The following is a 27,722-nucleotide window of genomic DNA, read 5'->3' on the forward strand; positions in this document are numbered from 1 at the left end:
AAACAACATTCCGAAATATGAATGCAAAATGTCATTTAATAACTGGAAAGTCTGAGTGAGAAGGTGTGTAGAGGAGCATGGGAAGTACTTTGACACGATCCACTGACATCGTGTTCACTAATATGAATTTGGTTGTAGTGAGCACTAATATTGATATTTTAGATGACTACTGAAGACCATTATTTTAAAGTGTGACTTTTTATTTTGAGTAACTTAAGTCAGGGACAAGTTCAAATCAAATCACACCAAGTAAAATATCCCGTAATAACGTAAGTAAGACCTGGATGAGCTGTCGACATGAAAGTCTCTATTGTGACACTTAATTTAGAAATGTAAAAAAAGAAAAACTCCTCTTAAGAGAAAGTGTCATTATTATTTGATCTCCTTCGATTTATACAACACCAGCTGTTATCATTTCTTGTTTTAATTTACATTGTAATTTTAATACATGTATGGCTAGATGTATCTTTTCTAGTTTTAACTGACACTGAAATTTTAATAATTTATAACCTGAAATTCTGACATGAAGATGTAAATATTGTGATTACATTTTGTATTGTAATATGTTGTTGATGTTGTTGCTTATTTTCTTACTGAGTCCTTATGTTATGTAACAAATCAAAACAATAAACAGCTTAATATAAATGATAATGAGGATAAAGTAATTCTGACTGTGACATGTCTAAACTTTGCATCTCAGCAGTATATACAACAGTCTTAGTATCTGACATTTTAGTTCATAATCTGAAGAAATACTTGGTATTAATTTGTTTCCATGTTTCATGTGCCTTTTCATACTAAAATCAAAATCTAGCCTGAAGTAACACAAGAACTAATTTGACATTGAACTGAACTTGAAATATGCAGTAATCCTTCTGTATAACACTGTCAAAAGAAGACCTAAAGGTACATCATCATATAGATGAGGACACAGTCTAATGGGGTACATTACATCATGATATAGATGAGGACACAGTCTAATGGGGTACATTACATCATGATATAGGTGAGGACACGGTCTAATGGGGTACATTACATCATGATATCGGTGAGGATACAGTCTAATGGTGTACATTACATCATGATATAGGTGAGGATACAGTCTACTGGGGTACATTACATCATGATATAGGTGAGGACACAGTCTAATGGGGTACATTACATCATGATATAGGTGAGGACACAGTCTAATGGGGTAGATTACATCATGATAAAGGTGAGGATACAGTCTAATGGGGTACATTACATCATGATATAGGTGAGGACACTGTCTAATGGGGTACACTACATAATGATCCTTCAATATAAAACTGTTCAGAGGAGATATAAAAGTGTACTGTGATATAGGTGAGATAGGTGTATTGGGGTATATTATACAGTGATCCCCCAATACACCACTGTTCAAGGGTGAAATAAAAGTGTATACTGATACAGTTGAGATTGCCTTGTACTGGGGTACATTATACAGTGGTTCCTCCATATACTATTGTTCAAGGAAGACATGAAAGTTTACTGTCATACAGGTGAGATCACCACATAAAAGAGTACACTGTACAGTGATCTCTCCATAAAACACTGCTGAAGGAGGACAAATCTTCTAAACTGTCACTAGGAGTTGTCTCCTATTTTTGTAAAGTGCTCAAACTGACTAATACTTGGGTACTTGGGTACTCATTTCAGCTTTATCTAAACTTATCTCTTATGAGAGTTCATGCATCACACATAAAAGTTGGACCTGTAAACATGATACAAGCTTTAAGACTGAAGTGTATTGATACTCAACTGCAATGATAGCTTTTGGGGAATCAAGTATCACACAAATTGTGGCATGAGGTTACATTTAATTTTCTTAATTACTTCTTTACACTTTTTCTTTAAGTAAAATTATTAAAGAAACGAAAAACTGAATAATAAGAAATTTCGAAAATGTACCTTTGACCTTTTTTTGTAACACAAACACCAAAATAAAACAAATAACACAGACCATTATCATGAGTAATCAGTAAACAAATAACACAGACCCTTATCATGAGTAATCAGTAAAACAAATAACACAGACCCTTATCACAAGTAATCAGTAAACAAATAACACAGACCCTTATCATGAGTAATCAGTAAACAAATAACACAGACCATTATCATGAGTAATCAGTAAACAAATAACACAGACCATTATCATGATTAATCAGTAAACAAATAACACAGACCATTATCATGAGAAAGCATATAAATGTCTATGTTGTTTAACAGCTGGATTCAACTTATAAGCTAGTTTATATGATACAGTAGTTAGAAAGGTTATTAAGTGAATGCTTAAATAGAAATGGTTTACTGGTAGTATGTTTTGCTCACTTTTTGGGTGCACAGTGCCTGTTACTAACCATAACACTTTTACTATTGCACAGTGCCTGTTACTAACCATAACACTTTTACTATTCAGTATATTCTAAGACTGACAAGACCGCTAATTATTTTGCCAGCCTCTAAGAGGAACACTTGCAATTATTCAATGAATTTTATGTTTCACACACACACACACACACACACACACACACACACACACACACACACACATATATATATATATATATATATATATATATATATATATATATATATATATATATATATATATATATATATATATATGTTTGTATTCTATTTTATCACATGATAAAAACCAATGTTTTTCTTAAAGAAATAATGTAACATGTTACTTTACAAAGGTCATACAGATAGTGTCATGTGCAAGTCTATAAACTGTAAACAACTCTACAAAGTGAAATTAAGAGATACTGACCCATATAAACTAGAATATTGTACTACAATGCCAATATATGCTGACCCATATAAACTAGAATCTTGAACTACAATGCCAATATATGCTGACCCATATAAACTAGAATCTTGAACTACAATGCCAATAATTTGCCAACTATTGACTATTGTTAGACAATATAAGAAAACTGCCTCAAGAGTCAGGAATGATAAACAATACAACTACTTGCTTTAATCAAAATGTCAGTATTCTTTTCCATGAGCTGAAATGGCTTCAAATAAACTTTCAAACAGTAGAATACATTGTAAAATGCCAGAATACATGAGAGAATTATTTGATGAAATTCATGGGCCCCATGCTTTACAGCCAACTTTGAAAGGCCACTTGAAACTTCCCAAACCCAATAATGAACAATTTGATGTAGTTTTAAATAAGCTGGAGCAAGGAAACAGAATTCTTTGCCCACAACATTCAGTTCAACCACTTCTGTTGGACATTTTTTTACATAAATATATCTTAAATATTCAAAAATTGATTTTTAATGATTTCTGCATGGTATTATTTGTTGTAGTAATCCCGTCTCCATGTCAACTATTTTGTCTCTGTGTTTGCTGATCTATCATATTTGTTCGTCCTGATAGTGTTCATCATGGTTGATATTTTCAGACTAATGTTAAAACATAACACCTAACTGTGACATTGTTCAACAGTATCCACCTTCTTTTCCAACAAATACTTTGTTAGGAAGATATATGCACATAGATTGTAGAAAGTGGTTCAGGACCTTGAAGGAGACTTCATACTTTTGTATTCTATCTGAACCACCCTTATTAAATAAATAAATAAATAATAATAATAATCACAATAATTATTATTATTATCATTACAAATAATGTGTGCAATAACTTAAATAAAATAAGCTAAACGATTTCATGAACACTTGAATATATACATAAGCACAGCATAAAACATTGACTCACTTCTTTCGTAGTCTGCCTGGATGGTTTCTGTGTGCTCCTCTTCTTTATGGCTTCCTACAATAGCGTCAGGGGTCATCGAAGTACTAGCAAATCTAATATTATTCATGCTAAAGAAGGTGTGGAATGATTCAATCTGTTTTACAGCTTAAGTAATATCTAACAAATTTATACTGAGCAAAGCTACACATATATCCAAATAATGAATACAAATATGGGAAAACGTCTCAAAAACAGACACTGCTGGGGTCAACATTTTTGGCTACTGTAAAAGGTTACCAATATAATGAGGTTTGATTTGGTTTAAATGACCATACTAGGACCAAAACATGTGACCAGTCAGAAGAGGAAGCTGAGCTACAAAGGAACCAGTCTGGGGTTGTTCAACTATATATTAACCTATGCACGTAACCAGTCTGGGGATGTTCAACTACATATCCTACGTATTTAACCTCCAGATATCACAATACCAAAGGAACCCCTCTATTTTCAATAAATCAAAATAAATTATGAGAAAAGATTGGATTGAGCAATGTGCATCATAATTTTCAACATAGGAATGCTCATAATATCAATATTTGCAAGTGGAAGTTACTATATTTTCTTCTTTTAATGAAACTATTTTCCAAATACATTTTACCAGTACTTAGTAGATTTTTGATAGACAATATCCACTATATTCAGAACTACTTTCTTCAAACTTTAAAGCTCTAATTTCATTAGTTGAATAATACACAGCTGAAATTATTTTTAAATAGATTTCTTATCAGCATTTCATTCAAGACTTCAAATCATCATTATTTATATACACATGCAATAATCTGAACACCAATTACTCAAACATTTAGTATGACTCGGAGGACTTGATTAGTCCAGTTACACTCTTGTATGTGGAGATCTCTGGTATCTCAGCTGGTAGAGCATTAGACACATAATCCAAGGGTCATGGATTCAATGCCCATCAAGGTCACTCCAGGTTGATGCCTCAGTGTCTTCTTCAGACAGGAACTTCAATCACATTTCCACAGAAAGGTACAGCCAGTAATGTATTCAAAGTGACATTAAAAACTGAATAAAAACAACCAACCAACTTACCAACCAACTCTTGTATGTGATGTAACATAACCTGAAAAACAACTGAAAACACAGACCCAAAAACTAGCCCCAGCAGTGAAAGTTTTTTTGAAGTTCTACCATATGTAACTACTTTTAATACAAAAGTACACACAAAAATTACTATTTAAAAAAATCAATATTTTAAATGCAGAGGACCAAAACTGGATGCACTGTCTACATGTATTCTTTATATACTGAAAGGTCTTTTAATTGCATGTAAGTGCATCTAGAACAGCATTCATGTAATATGCAAAAATTAAATATGAAAATTGAATCATTCCCATTTGTATTGCAACGTTACATACTAGCATTCTATGTTAGAAATGCCTCAAGCTTATTGTACTGACTGCATCTTTTTATGGACTGCATTAATGTGATATCAGTTGATATATACAATTTGTTGAATTCATTCTAAAACTAACATGTCTTGTTGTGAATTGGATTTCAAACTATTGCACCTTTTAAAGAACTACAAAAGAGATTCATGAAAAGCTTCCCTCCTGATGACACATTCTAAGTCTTAATGGGATGATGGGGAAACTTTATGTGAAAACTTGATCTAAAAAGAGGATTATTACAAAGAATAAACATTATCCCAGTTTTTGTGTTTACTGATTAAATCTAAATTTTTTAAAAAATCATAGCCAGAGATCGATCCAAGTAAGCTACAATTTATTGGGACACTCCATCACTACTACAAATTATTGGGATACTGCAACACTACTGCAAATTATTGGGTAACTCCAATACTGCAGGTCAGGATAGAGAAGAAAAAATCTACTAAATGATGCAGTCAGTCAAACTAAGAATAGAATGCATGCAACAATTTTTGCATTGCAGCAAATCATTCTCCAGTTCGAATTGCTCATGCTCGTGCACCAGAACTACTAATAATGAAAGAAAAATCAAATCATGCACTGTAAGTTATGTTTAAAAATATCTATTAGTTAATGTTGAGAATTAAAAATTTTATAATTAAAATGAATAAACTGGTGTCTTTTCTAGGATTGGCGACTGAGATGCCGATTTCACAAAAAGCATGCCAAAAATTCAAACAAATACATGTAAATTTTGAACCATGTTCTTTTATTCTCTTTCTAAGTCTTCATTAAATTTCCCCTATATTGAGAAAATTCCATTTTCAAATATAGGTTGGAATTTCACCACTAAGTATTCTGTTCTAGGATAAACTCTAATAAACATACAAATAGGTAGATATGGTAACATGTAATTGAAAACCTTCGTTTCTTTAATTAATCAATGAAAATTATTCAGGGTTATTTCTTCCATGAAATCAATATATTGACATTGAAGTAAAGTCATAGTGTGGAGTTTATTACAGAGATGCAGTTGGAGTAAAATTAACATAAGTTACAATAAAAGATTGACTGATACAGACACTGGAGCTGTAAAACCTAAAGAAAAGTCCAATTGTATTTTCATGACCAGTTGTTTTATTACAGAGGCCAGTCCAAGAACAGTAAATCAATCAATTACAGTTATAACAGTGACATCTTAATATAAGTTGAATTTTTGTCTCCAACCATCAGTTATCAATATTTTTGAAAATTATATTCCACAAATATATTTCAGAGGACTTTTGTTCTGCATGTAATGCTTTGGCAAAACATAGGTATAATATTTATGATGGCACTTTGTTATTAGTGGTGTAGAAATCAACATAAAGTTTTTGCATTGAGCTTAGTGACTCTGACACTTTTCATGGGCATGCAGGAAACTTCACTGTGGAGGGTGCTGCTCATCACAGGCAAAAGGAGGACACAGTTACCAACCTTTCATGCTTCAGTGACTTTGATGTGTATTTGAAAGATGTCTCAATAGAATGGGCTAGTCATTTCATGGTGCAGAATTCTTGTTAAGTGTGGATAAATTATATCTCAGTCAATAGGTTGTCTCTTTTAAGAAAAATCCAAATATTGCAAATCTTACTGTCATGGTATGTATTTTGGTACCATTAGAAATACCCAAGGCTTGATCATACAGCAGTTAATGTTCAAAATCTATAATTATAGATGTCCAAAGTATACCACCAAATAATTAAAATGCACATGCCATGCATGTAATCCCAAATAAAGTAAAAAAACATGCATTCTAAAAATGACAAAACACATGATTAATTTTTGTTAAATGTAAGTAGAGAAGAAAAAATATAATAGAAAATATGAAAAATCTGCCCAATTTGATATAGGAATTCTACTATAATGATAAATAAATGAACAACTAGAAAACAATGAGTTCATAAATTAATAAAAACATAAATAAGAAATGCTACTTACAAGATTTCTATCAACCATAAAATATTTAAGAACAGAGGTCTCATAGCTCTCAAGTTCCTGCTGCACCATGCCAGGGTACTTCTTCACAATCTCTGTTTGATCTTTGTGAAAATGTTCATACCTGAAATGCAAGTATCAACAATTGTATTATGATGTCATTACAGAAGTCCTTTTCTATATAGCACTACAGTACAAGACAGTCCCTTATATAACACAGGTATGGTCATAGATCTTGCTATAAAGTACCACAGTATAATATCATCCTTGATATAACATTGGTATAACATGGATCACACTATAAAGTATCACACTATAATATTGTCCTTGATATAACATGGGTATAACATGGATCACACTATAAAGTACCACTGTATAACATTGTCCTTGATCTAACACTGGTATAACATGGATCACACTATAAAGTACCACAGTATAATATTGTCCTTGATATAACATGGGTATAACATGGATCACACTATAAAGTATCACACTATAATATTGTCCTTGATATAACATGGGTATAACATGGATCACACTATAAAGTATCACACTATAATATTGTCCTTGATATAACATGGGTATAACATGGATCACACTATAAAGTACCACTGTATAACATTGTCCTTGATATAACATGGGTATAACATGGATCACACTATAAAGTACCACTGTATAACATTGTCCTTGACATAACACTGGTATAACATGGATCACACTATAAAGTACCACTGTATAACATTGTCCTTGATATAACACTGGTATAACATGGATCACACTATAAAGTACCACAGTATAATATTGTTCTTGATATAAGATGGGTATAACATGGATCACACCATAAAGTACCTCTGTATAACATTGTCCTTGATATATGTTGTTGTTGTTGTTGTTGTTGTTGTGGGGTTTACTGCCATTTTTCAGCACACGATAGGCTATACATGGCAGCCAGTATTAATAGTGGAGGAAGAACCCAGGAAAACCCCGGAAAGAACCACCGACCCACGAGAAGCTACTGACAAGCTTTCTCACATACCCACATTGGCCAAATCCAAGACTCAAACCATGCAGACAGAGGTGAGATGGCAGTGATCTGTAACAGAGAGAGCTTTGGACCACTCGGCCACTCAGGGCCCCGTCCCTGATATAACATGGGTATAACACAGATCACACTATAAAGTACCACAGTATACCATCGTCCTTGATATAACATTTGTATAACATGGATCACACTTTAATGTACCACAGTATAATATGGTCCTTGATATAAAACAGCTGTCATCATGAATCACACTACAAAAGCATCTCAGTATAGCATTATCCCTGACATAACATAAGTATCATCATGGATCTCACCATAAAGCCTTCAGTATAACACTTTCCCTGAAGCACTACAGTATAACACTGTCTCTGATATAACACGGTTATTATCATGGATCTCACCAAAGCACCACAATATAATACTGTCTCTGATATAACACAGTTATCATTATGGATCTCGCCATAAAGTGCCATATTATAACATTGTCTCTGATATAACAGTCATCAAAATATGTGAAGTGTGAGCTTGAACTTTAATACTCTGCTGTAATTATTGTATAAACATAGTATTTCATTAATAATAGTGTTTCAAGAAATAGTTATATTATTTTACATGATTGTTGTTCTTTTGTATTAAAAATGCATGAATAAAATGAAATGAGCTTTCAGAAGACTTAAATGTATCAACAGCAGTTGTACTCGAACGAAGGATCGATTAGAATAAGTATTAAATTTAATTTTCATATACTGTCATTTTGTATCATTTTTTCTTTCATTTTCAGTATTACTATTTTTTTAATACCTTATGCTTTTTCTCTTTTTTTTCTCTCTATTCTTACTTACCTCACTTATCTATTTAAGGCAGTGGGTGTAAAATTACAGCTATGATACCTTATTGAACGTGTGCATTGAAACAATATAAAATTACTTATATTTCTTGTTTCAAAAGGTTAAAATAAAAAATAAAACAAACACATGTAAAAACTAATATTTAATTACCAGATTACAATATTGACCATGATTTATGAAATACCAGTAGCTGTGTTAATCTCTAGAAATGAAACACTGTAAGAAAACGAGAGGGGGCATCATCCTATGTGGCTCATTTTTCGTTGGGGATTTAAATTTGTGGATCGGGGCAACAACGAAAACCATGAAAATTGGTCCCCCATGAAAACTGATGATACTACAGTATTACCAAATAGTTTGACTTCATGTGCATCTGTGTGTCTGTATCTCTCAAAATGTTTCATATGGTGTGTTATCAGAGTTGGAGAGTTGTTATATATCTGTTGTTGTTTGATTTCATAACAACTCCATCAGGCACAAGAAGACAACAAGGTTTCTTCTGTTTAAAATGTGTGACAACCATGACTAAGACAACCTAACTGAGACAACCAGACTGAGATAAAAAATGTAAAGTTAGCAAAACAGTGAGATTTCTCTGTCACATGGGTGAGATAATTAATTCTACAACACGTACACTTGCCCATTTACCTCAGGGTCAAAGTTTTAGTCATAGAAAATTTGCATTTAGGCTTCATTTGTAGTTTTTTCTTTGCTTACATTTTCTAAACCTAAGTTGGTGGATTTTCCTCAAACATGACATGAATCATTACGCATCTAAACAATTCATTCCGTGACATGCTTACTCACCTCTATGACTCTAGGGTCAAGGTCAGTTCTAGAAAATTTGAATTATGGTTTTGATTCAAGTGTTTTCATTTGCTTTTATTTCCTAAACATCTTGATGTATTTTGTTTCCATCTTGGATGAATATTATGAAGCTAAGATATCTAATTTTGAACCAAACTCATGTCACTTTGGTCTTGGAGTCAAGATCAAGGGCAAAAACAATTAACATTAACTTGCTTTGGTTAAAGTTGTTTTTCATTTGCTTGTATTTCCGAAACACTCTGATGCATTTTCTCATAATCTGGAATCTAAAACAACTCATTCTTTGGTATGCTCACTCAACCTTTTGACAGCAATGTTGTGATTGTGGGCTGAAAATGCAGGCCCTGGCTGTTTGTACTAAAATGATGATCTCATGTTTTTTATATTACAAGTATTGTGCAACAACATCAATTAATGCCATGCTGATTGTTAACAGTACATCAGAAAGGTTATTAAGTGCTAAGAAACGGTATAAAGTGTCGAACTCAGACACATCACCACACCTGAACAAGACTGGTCAATATCAGAAAAAGTATGTATTTAACAAATGTCAGCACATTATCTTAGGTGTATAAATGCAATTCAAGTCAAACCACTAAACAATGTTTTTAAATTTTGCTCCTTGAACAAATCATTTGGCTAAATATTCTACATCAAATGACGAACAGGTATAAAAGCTTAATGTTATGCTGATTCCTTACAAATATATGAAGCACACAGACAAATTTCAACAGTCTGGTGAACCAAGACTCGCGAAAGACAAAAATGAGTCCAGACATTTTATGTTCACAGAGAAACGAAACTGAATACTTACGATGATCGTATTTTCTCCAGGTAGTCTAAAGCCTTGTTAAGACTGGTTTTCAATGCTGTCTCTGTCGCATCCTGTCTCATTCTGTCCATTATCACATCAAGGTGAGCCTCTTTTTCCTGAATAAATGATATATAATAGAAAATCATACAGACCTAGAGGGTTTTTTTTCATGAACATTCTCAAGCTCTTCTAAAGATTTTCAATGAATATTCATTTCTTATAGAAATTTAATCTTCCTCAAGAATTACTGCAATTACCTCTATAGAAATTGCAGAAAAAGTATATCACTGCACCATGAAGCAAAGTGATTCCACTCTATGAGGAAACTATGAGTGTTGTGTGTCCTTCGATCCACCAGATTTTATCCTATTTGATATATCTGTCATTTTTTGGATTTTTAATAAATAATGATGAATTTAAAAAGTAAATGATATATTTTATTCAATTTAAACTTTGTCCTGAAATAAATTCATTGAGTTTTTGTCCAAATTCAATGAGTTTTCCATTCAAAGCCTCAAATTCATTTATTTTGTAGAATTGTATGAGCAATGTCATAACCAAAAAAATTTAATAAACTGGTTGTTTTCCATAAAGCAAATTCAAAATGCTGGCTCAGTTTCTATACAGATGCATTATTAGTCAAAGGCTGCATGAATAAATACAAGCTTGCCACTGCTTAAATATGCAGTAATGGTTTAACTCTTTTCAGAGTTTGCTGGGGAAGGTAATTTGACAACAGGCTTGGTGGGCTGTGATAGAACTCAAAAATTAGTCACCCATTTTTAAAACTGTCTACCCAGCAACATTCTTTGAATTTACTTAACTCTCAAAAATATTGTGTGATTTATTTCTTAAAATTTAAACAAATTAGCAACTAATTATTAAAATTGAATTAAATATTGGACAATTTAAATAAACACAATTAGATACAAATTACACAATTATTAAATTACTGTTAATTTCAGATGCATAAAAGAATTGCATTTTTTTTCTTGTATATAAAATTAGTTAACTAAGGGGCTACTTAAAGGGACTTTAATTAAAGGGCCACTTAAACATCTAAGTTAAAGATAGTGAGCATTAATTTTTGTTGTTGTTTTAAGGACCAGTAAAAATACTAATATTAAATAAGGTTCTTTTAAGAATCAGATATTTTAAAAAACTTAATGAATCTTTTAAGACTTGTCATGATGAATTTAATAACGAACAATACAAACCTGGTTCTGACTGTCATGTTTTTGTCGACACTGTTCTAGCTTTTCCTGGAGTGACCTCTCTTGTCTGGCCAGTCCGATCTCGTGTACATCCCACACATGAGCTGCTGACTGAGCATACTTGAACAGGGACTTCAGTTTTTCATTAACCTCATTTGTCTGTTCTTCCAGTGTTTTCTACACAGGTATAATACATATTATTGATACATACATTTATATTTCTTGAATAAAAAAAGTTTGAAATGTCTAGATCAGTGAAGATTTTGCAGGATGTACTACAATACAGAAATTGTAATAACTAATAACTGTCCTGAATACCATTAATAAATGAATGTATTATTGTTTCACTAATATTGAATTTATGAAATGAGTTGAATAATGTTTTGTTTGGGGTTTAACCCCATTTTTCAGTGCATGATACATGGTGTAATGAACCCTGTGGGGTAAATTGGCTATATTCAGACATGTGACCTTTTTTCCTAATTCCCATTTGGCAATCATTTCAAAAAAAAGAATCAAAAATAAAAGTTCCAGATGATGGGGTAAGACAAATTTTTCCATCATTGCAGCTAATCAGTAAACAGAATTCTTCACAAGAATTTCATGGGCTTATTTGGACCAATCAGAACCACATAAAGTGATATTTGGACATGTTGACATATCAAAACTATTAAACTGCACACACTATATATATATATAAAGTGTACCACCTATGTGATAAATGTTGATATTACTTTATTGTCTGTAAATATTTGTACACATTTTGTTAATTACTGTTTGGCTGTAGAAAAAATTCAGGGTAAAACAATTCTTTATAATTTTCAGATCATTCTCAAACATAAAGTCTGCAAAGATTTAGTAATAATCAATAAAAGATTTAAAGTAGAATAATAAAATTATAATTTTATGGATTATAGTTGTACAAAAATTATGAGTATATGAAACATGAGATAGAGTATGATAGATATAACATGATGTATAATCTATATTTCAATACCACATATACTCACTTATAAGTAGCGTCCAACTGCAAACAACATAGACTCTGATCTGCCATTGCATAATGTGCATTATACAACAACAGACTTGGGTCTGTACAAATTGCAGTTGGACTCAACTTATACATGAGTACTATGGTAATTTTCTCAAAATTTATCATGCAATTCAGATTTTAAATTAAATAATTTGTGTTAGCTCTGTTTATATTTGTAATCCTTCAACATTTCAGAAAAGATGAACAAACTGTGTGCCTAATCTTGACAAGAAAAGATCAATAAATAGCCAAACCAATATAAAATTTTATTTAAATTTTAACAATAAAATGTAGTTACTCTTTGAAAGTACTTGAGATACGCTAAACATATTTTAATCCTCAATGCTGGTCAAATGGCTAGTGAAAATTTACTGTTGTAAATCATTATCTTGGCCATATAATGGTCATGGGCATGGACAGTGGTAGAGGACCATAAAAAATAGGGAGGTTTTTTTACACATGAAAGGACACATACTCAAGCAACATGTGTAATTTTGATCTTTGAATACACAAAATCTTAATATATACAACCATTTGTAACCAGTCTGTATTGTATGTTGATTACCTAACAAGTTCTAACAAACTATACAATTTACTCAAAAGTGTCTAACATGAAAGCAGTCCTTGTAGTGGAAGAACTGGAGAACCCAGTGGAGGACATCAACTTTGGCTGGACCACCATTAATCCTGCATATGCTGGAAGCAAGGATTGGATCTAGCACTACAAAGTGGCTAAACATGCAAAGCAATCTGTATTCTTGACTCAACAAGTAAATTAATTAGTATATATATATATATACAGACAGACAGACAGACAGACAGAAAGAGATATACATGCACTCACCTCCATCATTTCTAAATTGTTTTCGTATACTCTCTGTCGACTGCCAACCAAGGGAATCATGAACTCTTCCACTACAGTTTGGGCTCGAGCTATTGTGCACACACTAGCATCAATCAGATTGGTCTGGAACAAACAGAGATTTTGTACTGCATCAGTGTGACATTACTTTTGTTAAAAATTAATTTATTTTTTTCATCATAAACTTTATTTTTTTTATAACTAAAGCACAAAAACTAATACATGTTTTTGATGACTTGTTTATTTGCATAATGTTGTTTTGGAGGAGACTGAAGAGCAAGAAAGAAACCATGAAGTTTGGGCATAGAGACACATATCCATGCAAATGTCATAACAATTGATCAAACCTGAGGCTGCAGAGACATGAAGCAAACCCATTACCTCTGTACTAGTTACTTGTTTATACCATCAGGCCATTTATGCAGTGTTAACAAGATAAATACTTTTTGATTTGTTTAATTTGATGATAAATACAACACTTTTACAGTGTTTGGAATTAAAGTAGAACAAGAATGTCATGTAAATGCATGTTACTGGTTTACTATTCCCAAGACATTCTGAGAATCAATTTGGAGAAATTCTGTCATTAGACTTTGGAAAAATTAAAACAGAATGAGTAATAAGGACTGAATACTCTAAAAGATTATACTGATGCAACAAAAGCAAAATAGGCTGGTATGATGTGGAACAATGTAACTAATGATAAATTTCCAGGAGTCCAGTTTAATAACAGTTTGCAGAGATGCTGACAGAAAATTTCTTATGGAGGGGGAGGTCCTGCCATACCTACCTCAATGCAAGGAGAATTACAAGTATAGGAGGTTGTGTGGGGAGAAACAGTTATTTGCATACTTACCGGTAATTTAAAACAAGCATATAATGCCTTTTTATCACTGCTTTGACAATTACTGTTTTATAAGTTGTATGAATACCTGAGTTTGTTCAGCTGGTAACTATTCTTCTCTGTTTCTTATCATTCCATTTCTTCAAAGCATTTCCAAACAGTAAATAACTTACTGGTCTCACCCCTGCCCGAATCTGATGAGTCAACAGTTTATTCACTGTTTAAGATGTTAGCCTATTCATCAGATTGGTGTGAATTCTGCTTCAAGAACTATATCTCATCTCACAATTAGTTTAATATTATTATTATCATTATTATTATTATTATTATTATTATTTTATAAAGGCAGAACTACTGCAATTTGTCATACAGTATTTCTGTCCAAACACCACAGTTTTTGCAAGGCCCAAATGACAAGGTGCTGTTATTTCTGTATCCTATATTTTCTGTGCTATGTTCTGTGAGCATCAAACAATCAGACATTCCCTAATCCCTAGTCCCATCCTTTGCTGATGATCCTTCTGTCTCCCCAACTTTCCTAAACATGAGTTATTTTTTCTTATGACATGAGTCAGTGCTGGTGCACATTACATATTTCCCAAATGGCTAATCACTAGATTAATCTGCTATACCCATCTAGGAGACAATTCAATAGGAAACCCTTTACGGATCATGTTCTTATAATCTCATTCAGTGTCAGATCAATTGTCATCATGGTGAAAAGACATAACGATAATGGTTTCGTCAAACTTAATTTTGAATTTTAAAACATCAATCTTAATTTTGAATTTTAAAACACTTATGCATTGGGTATGGCAAAACCCTATTGGATTTTAAAAGCTGCAGTTTACAGATGACTGTAACACAGGTCTGACTGTTTTGTTGGCCAATTTGTTTAAGTCAGACTCAGAAACAGCTGTTGATAGTTTAAAAATAATATCTGGATTAGCCATTGGCTCACCTCAATGAGATGGAAAGACAGTTGGCTTATGCAAGAAGCTTCTGATCAACAGGAAATGAAATAAAGCTATAAAGGGCTGTTCTTTGTGACCCATGAACTGAAACTTTACCTGCCTTTATAGACAACTTTAAAACATTCAATGATCTCTGTCCCTAATGAAAGAGGATCTAACTTGTATCACTACTCAAAGACAAGCTTTTTTTCTTCTGAGATGGCTTTAAGTTAGATGAAGGTATCACACAATATCTGTCAAACTGGCACAAAAGATATCTTCCATTTCTGCTGCAATAACAACTACTTTTCTTGCCATCCAGCAAATGACTTGCTTCAACCTATAAAAACTGCCTTGCTTTTGAATTTGACATATCGGTACCTTTGAATTACACTGTCAGCATGAATGGAGTATGTCATACAAGCAAGATAAAACATGTTTGTTCATTGATGCATGTGATATTCCTTTATCTACACAACGCCTTATTCATGAAACAAAATTTAGTTCACAAAGACTGAGTGGTCCCTTTGGATACAAACCAGTGAACTCTCAAGGCAGGGAGAAACCATTGTTAGGTTAGGAAACACCTGGCAGCTGATCATTGGCAAGTGACCATTACATACAGTCATACAGGAAATTTGACCATATAGTGCTATTCTTACCTTGATTGTTTCTATCTCCGAAAGACATCTCTGACAGACCCTCTCATACTCCTTGTGAAGGGATGTCAGGTGTATCTGATTGACAGCATCTGTAGTGAAAAATATGGGTTTTATAAGGTGTTTTCTTAGGTGTTTTCTTAGGTATTTTCCCTCAAATATTTGGATATATTTAGCACATTCTGTTTCACACTTAAACATCATACATGGTTAACTATCAGTAAATGTTGGCAAGAATACTGGGTAAAGACTCTCTATTCAAAGACAGAGCCGACAGTTTTAATCTTATACCCAGTGGTCTGGCATACCAAATAAAATTGCTTTCATAACAATGAATTTGAAACTGAAAACCACACAAATCAAAAACTTTTCATGTTAGTAATGTCCGAATTTTTGCTAACCAAGAATTATGAATCCACTTTGATCTCAAAGCTGACCACTGTCAATTTGCTAAAAGAGATGTGGTGTCTTAAGTAGATTAGAAATGTTTGCTTTAATTTTCATTTTCAAGGGCGTCATTTTTTGTAGTTTTGGGAATAATTAAATTCTTATTGTTAATCTTATGGATTTTGGTAAGGGTCACATTGTTTCTACAGAAAGATCATTGCTCATTGTACCTCTAAAGTCACAGTTGGTTAGCAACAAGAGATAGATCAGATCCACTTAAAGGGCATGCAAGTCTCTCTCCATGAGGTATCAGAAAACACAGTTTGCATGATAGCAACTTCAGTATGGTTCTGGCTAAAGACTCAAACTGATCTGTATTGAGATGTCCAAAACCATGACAAGTTCCATTTAAGAAACAGTGTGTGAGATTTTGATCTACTGAAGACAAAATTGGTTAGCAAGTCTGATATGGCCTTTTACTGTGACTAATAACCCCTCTACTGTGATGCCTGAAAGTGTCAAAGATGAGGGACAGGTAACATGTGATTGTAACACTGGATCCAACTTTTTCTCCTCAAAAACAGGAATAAAAAGTTAGCCAGTTGTTGCATTGAAGCATTCAGTGAGCAATGCTGCTGACACTACTCTAGTCTCTGAAAACCTGCCACTTTCACTCGTAAGCTTTCAAAATGAAGGCTTCCAATCTTGTGAGAATTTCTCCTGGAATTAAATTCCTTTTAAAACAAGTCTCTCCTGATAACAGCCAGGTATGAAGTAGAAGTAGAAGCTTTTCTGGGCAAAGATGAAAGAACTATGACCATGGCTGTTTCATTAAGTTGGACTTCTCTGGGATTTTTTTCCCTAGTGATATCTGTCATTATTCTAGCAGATCATTCAGTCAGGACTTGTCCCACTTGATAAAAGATATCAGAATCGATATGCATTTCTGACCCCTCAGTGGGCAGTCTAGGCATAGCTACAAAATGCCTCCCAACTAAATGAAAGAGCATCCTTGACCTAAACTTCTGGGTCTAGACTGGGGAGATGCAAGTGGGAAGTCTGTGCTTCCATTTCACCACAAAAAGGTAAATCACATAATGCCCCCAAAGCATAAAAGTCCAATCAAGGACTATTGCCTCAACAAACTTCTCAGTGTGTAATGGGTTATATTCCCTTTCTTGATAGTGAGTCAGCAAGGACACTGAGTCTACCAGGGATATGCCTTATCTGAACCATTATCTTAAGATGTGGGCACAAGGGCATAAAGTCCCAAACCACAACACACAAGTCAGGTGATTTGGTTTAAGAAGCTAGGCCAACACCATAAAGATGTTGTTATAATGAAAATTGCCTTTCTTATAAGTTGTTCCTTCCTGAAATATAATGCATTTAACTTTAGTTTTCATTTCTTGAAGGTTAATGTAAAGAAATAACTCCTCTGGCCCTCACTCATCATTGACCATGGTGAATATGGACAGCTAGTGGGGTCCCCACCCATAAGCTCAATGAATGAGTTGACTGCAAGAGGACAATTGGGCCTGGAGGGTATCTACAAAAGGTATAAAAGGCAGCCAAGAAGGATCAAATCTGCTAATGTATGGAGCAAACTGAATTGTGGAAATTCTCTTACTGAAATACTTTGCCTGGCTTTGGGTACTATAAAGTTCAGATTGTGAACTGTTTTTGGCTCCCCTATTCAAGTAATAACCAGGCCTCAATCTGCAAAATTCCTGCCTTTTTCACAGTCAGCTTGGAAACTGTCTGGGCAGAATGCAAAGTAAAATGATTGGACCAGCTAGCTGGATACCTGGACAACTCCACGCACAACAGAATGGCTGGCATGTATATCCTAACATTAATATGATCAGGGATTGTATTCAAAAGAGAAATAAATATCCCACAAAATGCAAAAATACTTTCTTGGCATGGGCGAAGAATGCACATGTTCCCTATGCAAAACAGCTACATGATGCTAGTCAATGTTATATTTGTTGCCTGTGTGGGTTCCTTCACATTACAGTAAAACACCCACTCAGTAGACACATTATGTCAGTCAGTCCACACATGACTGAACCTGCTGCTCTTGCTTTTAGGCTTTGCTTATTTCATAGTAGTAGTAGTAGTAGTAGTAGTAGTTGCAGTAGTAGTATTAGTAGTAGTAGAGTATTAGAATTAGTATTTATTATCAGTACTATTATTTCATAAAGCATAAGATTTAACTGTACATGTGTTTCAACTTCAGTAAAATTTACTGATTAGGACCACCAATTGGAATGGGAAAAAAGTAGTCTTAATTGGGAGATAGTCTCTTTTCAGAGGATATGGTTAATCTTTTACATAGTACACATGACTAAGCTTGTATAGTTCCTATCATGGAGCAGTCTTTATATGGAAGTGACTGCAGTAGGTTTTACCTTATTTATATTGGTAGAATGAGCTTACAGGAAAGTAATTTTCTGTATTAGTGTCAAAGTTAATCAATTCTTTGGTGTGTATTTAATTAATAAAATATTTTGGCAGAAATCATCAGACACATTAAGAAAAAATGTATTAATGTTCCTGCATGAAACTACACATAACAAGATACCTCGTTCTTTTGACAACATACTATTTCTTGTGACAACATACCTGTTTCTTGTGACAACATACCTATTTTTTATAATATTACTTATTTCTTGGGATAACATTTCTTGTGACAACATATTCATTTCTTGTGACGACATACTTATTTCTTGTGACAACATACCTGTTTGTGATGACAAGACACCTATTTCATGTGACAGCATACTTATTTGTGATGACAACATACCTTTCTCTTTTGTCAACATACCTATTTCTTATGACAACACACCTATTTCGTGTGACAGCATACTTATTTGTGATGACAACTTACCTTTTTCTTGTGACAACATACCTATTTATTATGACAATGTACCTATTTCTTGTGAGAATATACCTTATTATTTGCAACAACATACCTATTTCTTGTGAAAGATCCTGCATATTTTTGTTCCAATTATAGATTGCTGTCTTTGTTGAAGCTGGAGGTTTAAATTCCCTGAAAATGAGAAAAATATAACTTATATTAGAAGCAAATTGAGCCATGATTTTGTAAATCACAGTACAATCAGAATTTAAAATCAGAACCTCTGCAACTCCAAACTTTTTCCTCAAATTTAAATACCTGTTGTATTTCATGAGATATTTATTATAAATAAAACAACCTGCTCAAGTTCACCATATTTTGTGGACCCCAGGGTATTTAGAATAGGTTTTACCTGTGACTGGTTCAAAAATATTGACACTGCTGACAGATCTTGATGATTTTTACAAGGCATTTAATCAAACACTGGTCAACACTGCATAAAATAAGCTTTTAACATTACAAAATTGAAGGCTTTATTTATCAAACATTAAACTCATGCAAAACTTTTCAAACCACTTATCTGCAGAAAACCAAATTGGCAGTGAAGAGTTATCTCCCAAGATCTATATGTGTTGGGTAAGGCAAGTGGTTATGTGTTCAAATGGTTCATGAAAGTTATCAAAACAATATAATTCCAATTGTTATGAATCGACCAAATTTTCTGCAATCTGTAAATTCTGCAAAATACTTTTGGTTCCATACTTCTATGTAAGTTTATGTGAAGCATTTTTATACCAATGTCTTACACCATAATAATACATCAAGCCCCACCAAATCACATTTGTGATTTCTGAACAAAATGTGCAACCCACTGATTAAATTCACCCATTAGAAGTTAAAACAATGTAACTGGACAGTCATTCCTGCACTCAACACTCACCCCTTTGCCAAAGAAAGCATATGACAGGCTATACAAGCCAATCTTGAGAAATTATTGCATTTGGTTTCGACAATGTTGCACCAGCTGTTATTAAAAGTCAGAGTCATATGTTAAGCAAGGCATCTTATTAAAAATGAACATGATTTTGCTTTAGTCAAAATGTAATGCATATAAAGCAAGAACAATGACTGTTATAACAACATGTGACATTTGCAAAGCATAATGCTAGAAAAAAAGGAAACAGCATCAACCAATCATTATTACATTAAAATAAGGATAACAATAACAATATATCACTGGCATGACATGCTTTGACATTCCACCCTATATTATATGACTCTTTGCTAACAAAGATCGGGTTATGTATTCTGTCGCAGTTCAGAGGCTAATGAAAGATAATTTCAATATACCTAAAACTGAATGTTTAGTTGATAAAATCTGCTGATATGATCAAAGAAAAGAATTAATTTGGAATTATAAGGATGAAATGGTCATGACTGGATATTTATCCATGTGTAAATTTTACCTAATCACTCACAAAGTTAACATAAACTTATAGTAAATGGTCAGTGAAAGTGATCAAAACAATGTAAATGGTCCATGAAAGGATGCAACAAGTTCAACTAGTAAAGGTGCTTTTACCAGAGATTTAGCTCAGAATGGTATACCAACCTTACTATATATATATATATATATATATATATATATATATATATATATATATATATATATATATATATATATATATATATATATATATATATATCTATCTATATCTGTGTGTGTGTGTGTGTGTGTGTGTGGTTTCTTTCTCAGTAACTGAAATATAGCAACATAAAGTTTAGAAATCTAAAAAACTCAGCACATTCAAGAAAAAAATCAATGTTGTAATAATGGAAAACTTTAAAGATATCAGGCCATCTGATAGACTGGGACTATATTCTGCATTATAAAACTCAGACCTGGCTCTAATGTGAAAATTATGAGAATATGTCTTTACCTCATTTGGTTGATAAGTTCCAATCTTTTCTGATTCTGGGTTCTCTGTTCTGCTGTCATTACCTGAAGCAACTTGGCTACACCTGGGGGATTCACTATGTCCTCTCCCTGCATAAACTCTCTGGCAAAAGAAACAAACTTAAAATGAACACCAGTAAAATCCATTATAGGCAAACATAATTAAATTTACTGATCAATTAAACATCAAAATTAGATTCACTGACCAATCAGACATCAGATTTAAATTCACTGACCAATCAGATATTAAAATATAATTTTAAAAAAATGATAAAGAGTAGGAAACAATAATTAGTTGGTTTTATCATGATGACTAAAAACTCTGCATTAGCGGCATATTTACATTACCATCATATTTAGAAGTATGAATGGTAATCACACCAACTTTAAATGCATCATCATAATTATCAATTTTAAAATCTTGACAAAAAATGCTAAAAAAAAGTAATGAAAATCTTTTAATACTATTTCTTCATTTTTATATTATATTTAGCGTCATTCAGTTTTTGAAGATGTATTTACTTCAGAATATCTGTAACATAAAATGTTTGCCAGATACAATTTTAATGTTTCATAAATTTTTATTTTGCCATTATCTGAATTTGTTTAAAATAAATAGTTTCTACTTGTAACAAAACTGATGTTTCATGTACAGCGTTTATTCTATCACATACTTAAATCTTTTAACAGCCAGCTCAGTTCTTAACAGTCGCCAATCCTCCACTCTTCGCTTCCATGTAGTGTGCTGACTTTTCTCCCTCTCGATATCTGCTGACATAAGTCTGGTATATAGATCTGCAAATGCCCGTCTGTTGCTCAGCATAGTCTGGTTTATCAGCTGCAAGAAACAAATTCAATTTTTGTCACTATCTGAAAGCTGTGCATTAAATGTTGTTGAAATGATGATTCCTTGGCTGCTCATTTGTGAGTAGATACCTGCCAAACAGTATAGCTGAACTGTCCAAGAATTCGAATGTGTATTTGTGAGTACATATTCTATATGTCTTTTTCACATGAGCAAAGTGTATCACACACATATAGTAATGAGAGAAATTAGTATCTGACAGAATGCAAGCCTTTCTCATGGGGGCCAACTGTATCACAAGCACACATATATGAATGAAAGAAATGAGTATTGGACACAGTGCATGCCTTTCTCTCATGGGCACACCGTATCATATACATACAGGAATGAGAGAAATGAGATATGGCACAGTACATGCCTTTCCCACCTGCGCAAAGTATATCACACACATATAGAAATGAGATAAATGAGATATGACACAGTGCATGCCTTTCTCACATGTGCAAACTGTATCACACACATATAGGTATGAGAGAAATGAGTATCTGACACAATGTCTTTCTCTGGGTTGCAATGTCACCTGTAGCAATTATTTAAAAATGGAAAGAATTACTGAAAATGATGGAAACCATATATATTTAGTGCCTATTATGAGGCACAAAATAATTTCCTCTTCCTATGATGAAGATTCTTGGGCTTGTGGTATATAATATGGTTACTCTCCTTGTACACAAACTGGTTTGATCAAGTGAAACCTTGCTAGAAGAGTGTTGCTGAGTGCAATACATGCTGTGTAAATTTGGCACTCTTATTACCCTCATTAAGTAATGGCATAATGACTAAATTACATTCAAAACCAGAAGCCAAAATGTTTATTCATGTGTACAAAAAGAGATGATAACCCAAGAATGTATATAAGGAATCTGACTATAAATTTGTCCATTTCTAGGCATCATGTCTTGAAAGGCTTACATATTCATTAAAATTAATTATCTTCTACAGAATGCTTGAGATATAACAATACAATTTTTTTCTGCAATGATTTTATTTTCAAATTATTATTTGACCAACAAACAAGACATACCTTATGTACAATGGATACCCTTTTCTATTTTTACAATAACTTCTAGATGTCGTTTTGCTATGTCACAGACTGACTTTTTAATTGTCATTCACTTCATCATAAATTTTAAAACTTCGTTCCAGAAGAAGAATGACAAAACTGGTAAGTGATTGCCACTGTTAAACCTTGAGGAGACCATCAAATTCTGTTGAAAAGCAGTAAATATTGCATCTACAAGATTTTACCTTCTGAAATAAAATGGTGAACTATCTGACTGACATAAAGAAAACAATGTTAAACCAAATAAATGAAAAGAACTTTTCTATTTGAATATGAATATATCACCTGATATATATGCTAAAGTTTTAAAATAACAAGAAACTCAAAATTACAATGGTTCCAATTTTGTGTTACTCAGAATTTTACCAGTGAAAAATTCATTTCTGTAAAAAATAAAATTGTCCAATACTTTGCCATGACATATTCCAAACCTAGCAAGACAAAAATCAAACAAACCTGAGATTCTTTGTCAAGAAATCTGTGTAAATCTGGAGCAAGTAGGTGAGCTATCCTCTCAAACGTTTTGGCAAAGTTCTTGAATACAGCCCGAATCTACAAAGGAAAGGACAAACTTATTGCAAAAGAAAGTCAAGCTTTAAGCATGTGTTTAAGCCATTTTCTGACAGGGATTTATTAATTATAACAGAACACAAATGTTTGGAACTAAAGTTTTAAAATACCAAGCAAATCATTATAGCAGCATATGAGATATGCGAATACAGATCAGCTGTGTTATAGACCTTTTCAGCTAAATTATCCTAGTAGGAACCAGTTCATTTATTTCCTTATCAATCAAAGACATCTTTAGACAAAGGAAAGTTGAGGTTTGGAAAATGTGCTTTAGCCATTTGAATTCTGTGAAAATATTTATTATAAACAATTCTCAAGAGTAGAACAAGTCTAGAAATTACACAATGTATGAGCACAAATGTGAACAGCAGTCACCCTCATGAATGACCTCAGCTTGTGAATTGTCTGTGCAGTGAGTACCTCTCTTGAATGACCTAATTTTGTGATGTGTGTACAGTGGTCTGCCTCTTAAATGACCCCATAAGAAAATGTACAGTGATTCCCCTCTTGAATTAAAACATTCCATGATGAGAATGTACAGTGGCCCCCTCTTAACTTCAATCCATTCAAAGATAATTATCATTACAAAATTTTACAGCTGAGAAGCATAGTGCTCAAATCAGCATTACACTGTTGAGTCACAAAGTAAAAATGGTATGTTAGACTTATTGTTTTCACTTACTTAGATTATGAAATGTATTAGACAGAGTGCCAGATTATGGCCAGTCAATCATGTGACAAGTCAGGTGACTATGGCCAGTCAATCATTTTACAAGCTCACTTCCTTTGAGCAAAAGCTGCAAACTAATCTGACAGATGTATAATCACATGAAGGAATAACTTGTTGAGAAAAGTTAAAATGTCGTCAGCCAGGAAGAGAACAATTCTGAGTTCTGAACAAAAAGTGAACATAATTTTGTATGAATGAAAATGAGTTCTAGGATCATTGCAGAGAAATCTGGTGGCAGAAAGACTCCAAGAACAGGATCATTGCAGAGAAATCTGATGGCAGAAAGACTCAAAGAACAGGATCATTACAGGGAAATCTGATGGCAGAAAGACTCAAGGAACAGGATCATTGCAGAGAAATCTGATAGCAGAAAGACTCAAAGAACAGGATCATTGCAGAGGAATCTGACGGCTGGAATACTCAAAGAAACAACATCATCTAAGATAGGAAAATATTCTGCAGCAGTGGGAAAATGGAATGGATAAAGAAAGATTACAACAGCCAGAAGTTGGTTGTACCCTGATTGGAATAACAAAGATTTTTGTTGTATTGTGCAATTTTCTACAGCTCATAGATATTGTCTCTTGGATATATATGCCCCGAGATTTTTCACTAAAATGAGTTTCACATCTTGAATCAGTATTCTGCAGACTACTGCAGATTTCTAATCGCTTCCATAATGCTGTAATAGGGTTGTAAGCCCATCAATGCCACAGTATGTTTGTTCAAACTGAGGTATTTTGATCAAATAAATACCTTTACATTTACTTTTTTATACATAAAAAAATTAGATTCTAATTTAATCAATTTATCTTAATTTTGGGGATCTATATAGTCTGCAGCACAAGATCCCTCATGTGCTCAATTGTTTGAGGAAAGAAATAAAAATTGCACTCTATTTTCAAACTGCCTTAGGCTTGGTATCCTACATTTTCTACATTTAATTTCAAACATGGGGTTGACTGGCCAGCTGCCTATTTTTGTTTATCTACCATGTACATCAGGCTCGTATTCAACATCATTTTCAGGTTCAAAATCACACACTGGTATTTCCAACTATTTGTGTCATAATTTACCTATCCAAAAGGAATTTAGTTTCTTGTCTGCAGTAAATTTCAAGATGCCAGAATATTTTTTTTTACCAAATTCATTAAGACAAGAACTCAAAAATAGGAGTATTACTTTCATTTAATATTCATTTATTTTCTCTACTTTACTCAACAGGTAAAAGGTTCATTCCATATTCATTTATTTTCTCTACACTGAAAAAAATTTAAATATAATCATATGCAAAACAATTTACTAATAAAACCTCAGGTTGAAAAGAAATATTTAAGAATTTTAAGAAAAAATGAAGCCAACTAATCTAAAACACAGATGAACTGACCATATCCATGCGTTCATCCTCTGCCTTTCCCAATGCTGTATCCAGTTCTGTTATCCAGACCTGCCGTGTTAGTGTGTGACTCTGAACATCCTCCCAAATATTATTCAGTCCCTCCAGAGTGTAGCTAAGGAGTTCCTATTAATGATACATACATGTATAATTTAATTTTGTCTGAATCGCTGGCTGTCATATGATAAATTTGAAAATAACGCATTTTTATATCTGAGGTATATTCAGTTAGTCAGTATTTAAGTTTTACTCCTCTAAATCATATTTATGTCTAGAGAAACTCTTTTCTAAACAAATTTCACCTATCTTAAATGTATGCCCTTCTTAAAATTCAAAAGAGAAATAACAAAATAAAATTTAACAAAAATTCTACAAAAATTTCCAAACATTTGGAATCTAAAACATATAACAAATTTACATTAGCAAAGCCATGAGAATCACAAGCTTCATTGCAGCATTTCTATCTTCTTTTCCTTGACCTACTTGTTTGCTTGTTATCTAGTTTTTCCCATATTTGTTGTCCTAACAGTAAACTTATCACTTTTTCACTTTATTTGTTGCCTGTTCTGTAAACTTGTTATTTTTTCCCTAATTTTTGCCTTTAAAAAACTTATCTTCTTTTCCTCTTATTTGTTGTCTGTAAACATTTATGTTTCTTTTCTTTATTCATCATTTGTACACTAAACTTAACTGGGGTTTTTTCCATTATCAGCTGCCTATACAGTAGTCTTGATATCTTATGTCAAAGGCATTGGGATCTTGTCCAATCAAAATGATTTCCCTCAATTTCCTCTTTAAATTCAAAATACTCTTGTTCATTTTGAGTCCTTTTCAACCCAAATTTTAGAATTAGGTATTCTGTCAAACCTGTTCATTCTGAACACATCAATTTGTAATTAACACAGAATGATTCTCTAAATTTTCTTGCAATATATGGGGGGATAAGAAATAATTACAGTCAAATTTGTCCTAATGGTCACCTTTACTCATCAGTAACATGTTCACAGCAGATATTCTAATTTCCCCACCCCTACCAGCAAATTTAATGCTTAAATATCCCACATGCAATGTTCACCTGCCTTCCATGGCCAGCGGCCAAGTGTTTCCTAACCAAACTATTGTTTCTCCATGTCACAAGTGGCCATTGGCACTTGTCAACAGTGAATGCTCAGTCTCTTGCTTCATGATGAAGGCATTGCTTAGATATTCTCTAACTCAATGAGCTAACAATCCTTATCATGCCTGTACTGACCTTACACCAATCATGTTGACAAATTCAAAAGCAAGGCAGTTTTTATCATTAGGGTAAAGTGTCAAAGCAATTTATTTAATAGATGGTGGGAAAAGTAGTTGTGTTATCACAACAGAAAGGAAATTACTTTTTGTGCCAGTGTGACGGGTATAGTTCATATATTTGCCTGTGAATTAAAGCTATCTCTGAAGAAAAATGTTTGTCTTTGAGAAGAAATGAGTTATATCACTTCTCATTAGGGTCAGGGGTAATTTTATATTTAAAACTTGTCTGTAAAGGCAGGTGAAGTTTTGGTTCATGGGAGACAAACATCAGATATATACATATTTTGATTTCCTATTCATTACAGTATTCTTGAGTTAGAATGACTGTC

General features: G+C 33.0%; 1 protein-coding gene across 6 annotated transcripts in view; it reads right to left on the reverse strand.

The window, feature by feature from the left end:
• Positions 1–27,722, reverse strand: part of LOC149778776 (coiled-coil domain-containing protein 180-like) — a 135,407-nt gene that overhangs the window by 90,226 nt on the left and 17,459 nt on the right. For 5 of the 6 annotated variants that reach the window (XM_089939534.1, XM_089939539.1, XM_089939536.1 and 2 more), the window contains exons 7-17: positions 26,089–26,223; positions 23,858–23,953; positions 22,148–22,311; positions 21,457–21,576; positions 19,629–19,708; positions 16,267–16,355; positions 13,790–13,912; positions 11,916–12,089; positions 10,699–10,814; positions 7,170–7,290; positions 3,760–3,813 (exon numbers count right to left, since the gene is read on the reverse strand). In XM_089939534.1, the coding sequence (XP_089795660.1) occupies positions 3,760–3,813; positions 7,170–7,290; positions 10,699–10,814; positions 11,916–12,089; positions 13,790–13,912; positions 16,267–16,355; positions 19,629–19,708; positions 21,457–21,576; positions 22,148–22,311; positions 23,858–23,953; positions 26,089–26,223 (1,272 nt within the window). The remainder of the gene's footprint in view (positions 1–3,759; positions 3,814–7,169; positions 7,291–10,698; positions 10,815–11,915; positions 12,090–13,789; positions 13,913–16,266; positions 16,356–19,628; positions 19,709–21,456; positions 21,577–22,147; positions 22,312–23,857; positions 23,954–26,088; positions 26,224–27,722) is intronic. The other variant, XM_089939537.1, reaches the window with a different exon arrangement.

Source organism: Sinohyriopsis cumingii, chromosome 17, assembly GCF_028554795.1.
Source record: "Sinohyriopsis cumingii isolate HCF-2022 chromosome 17, ASM2855479v2, whole genome shotgun sequence".
Classification (NCBI taxonomy): domain Eukaryota; kingdom Metazoa; phylum Mollusca; class Bivalvia; order Unionida; family Unionidae; genus Sinohyriopsis; species Sinohyriopsis cumingii.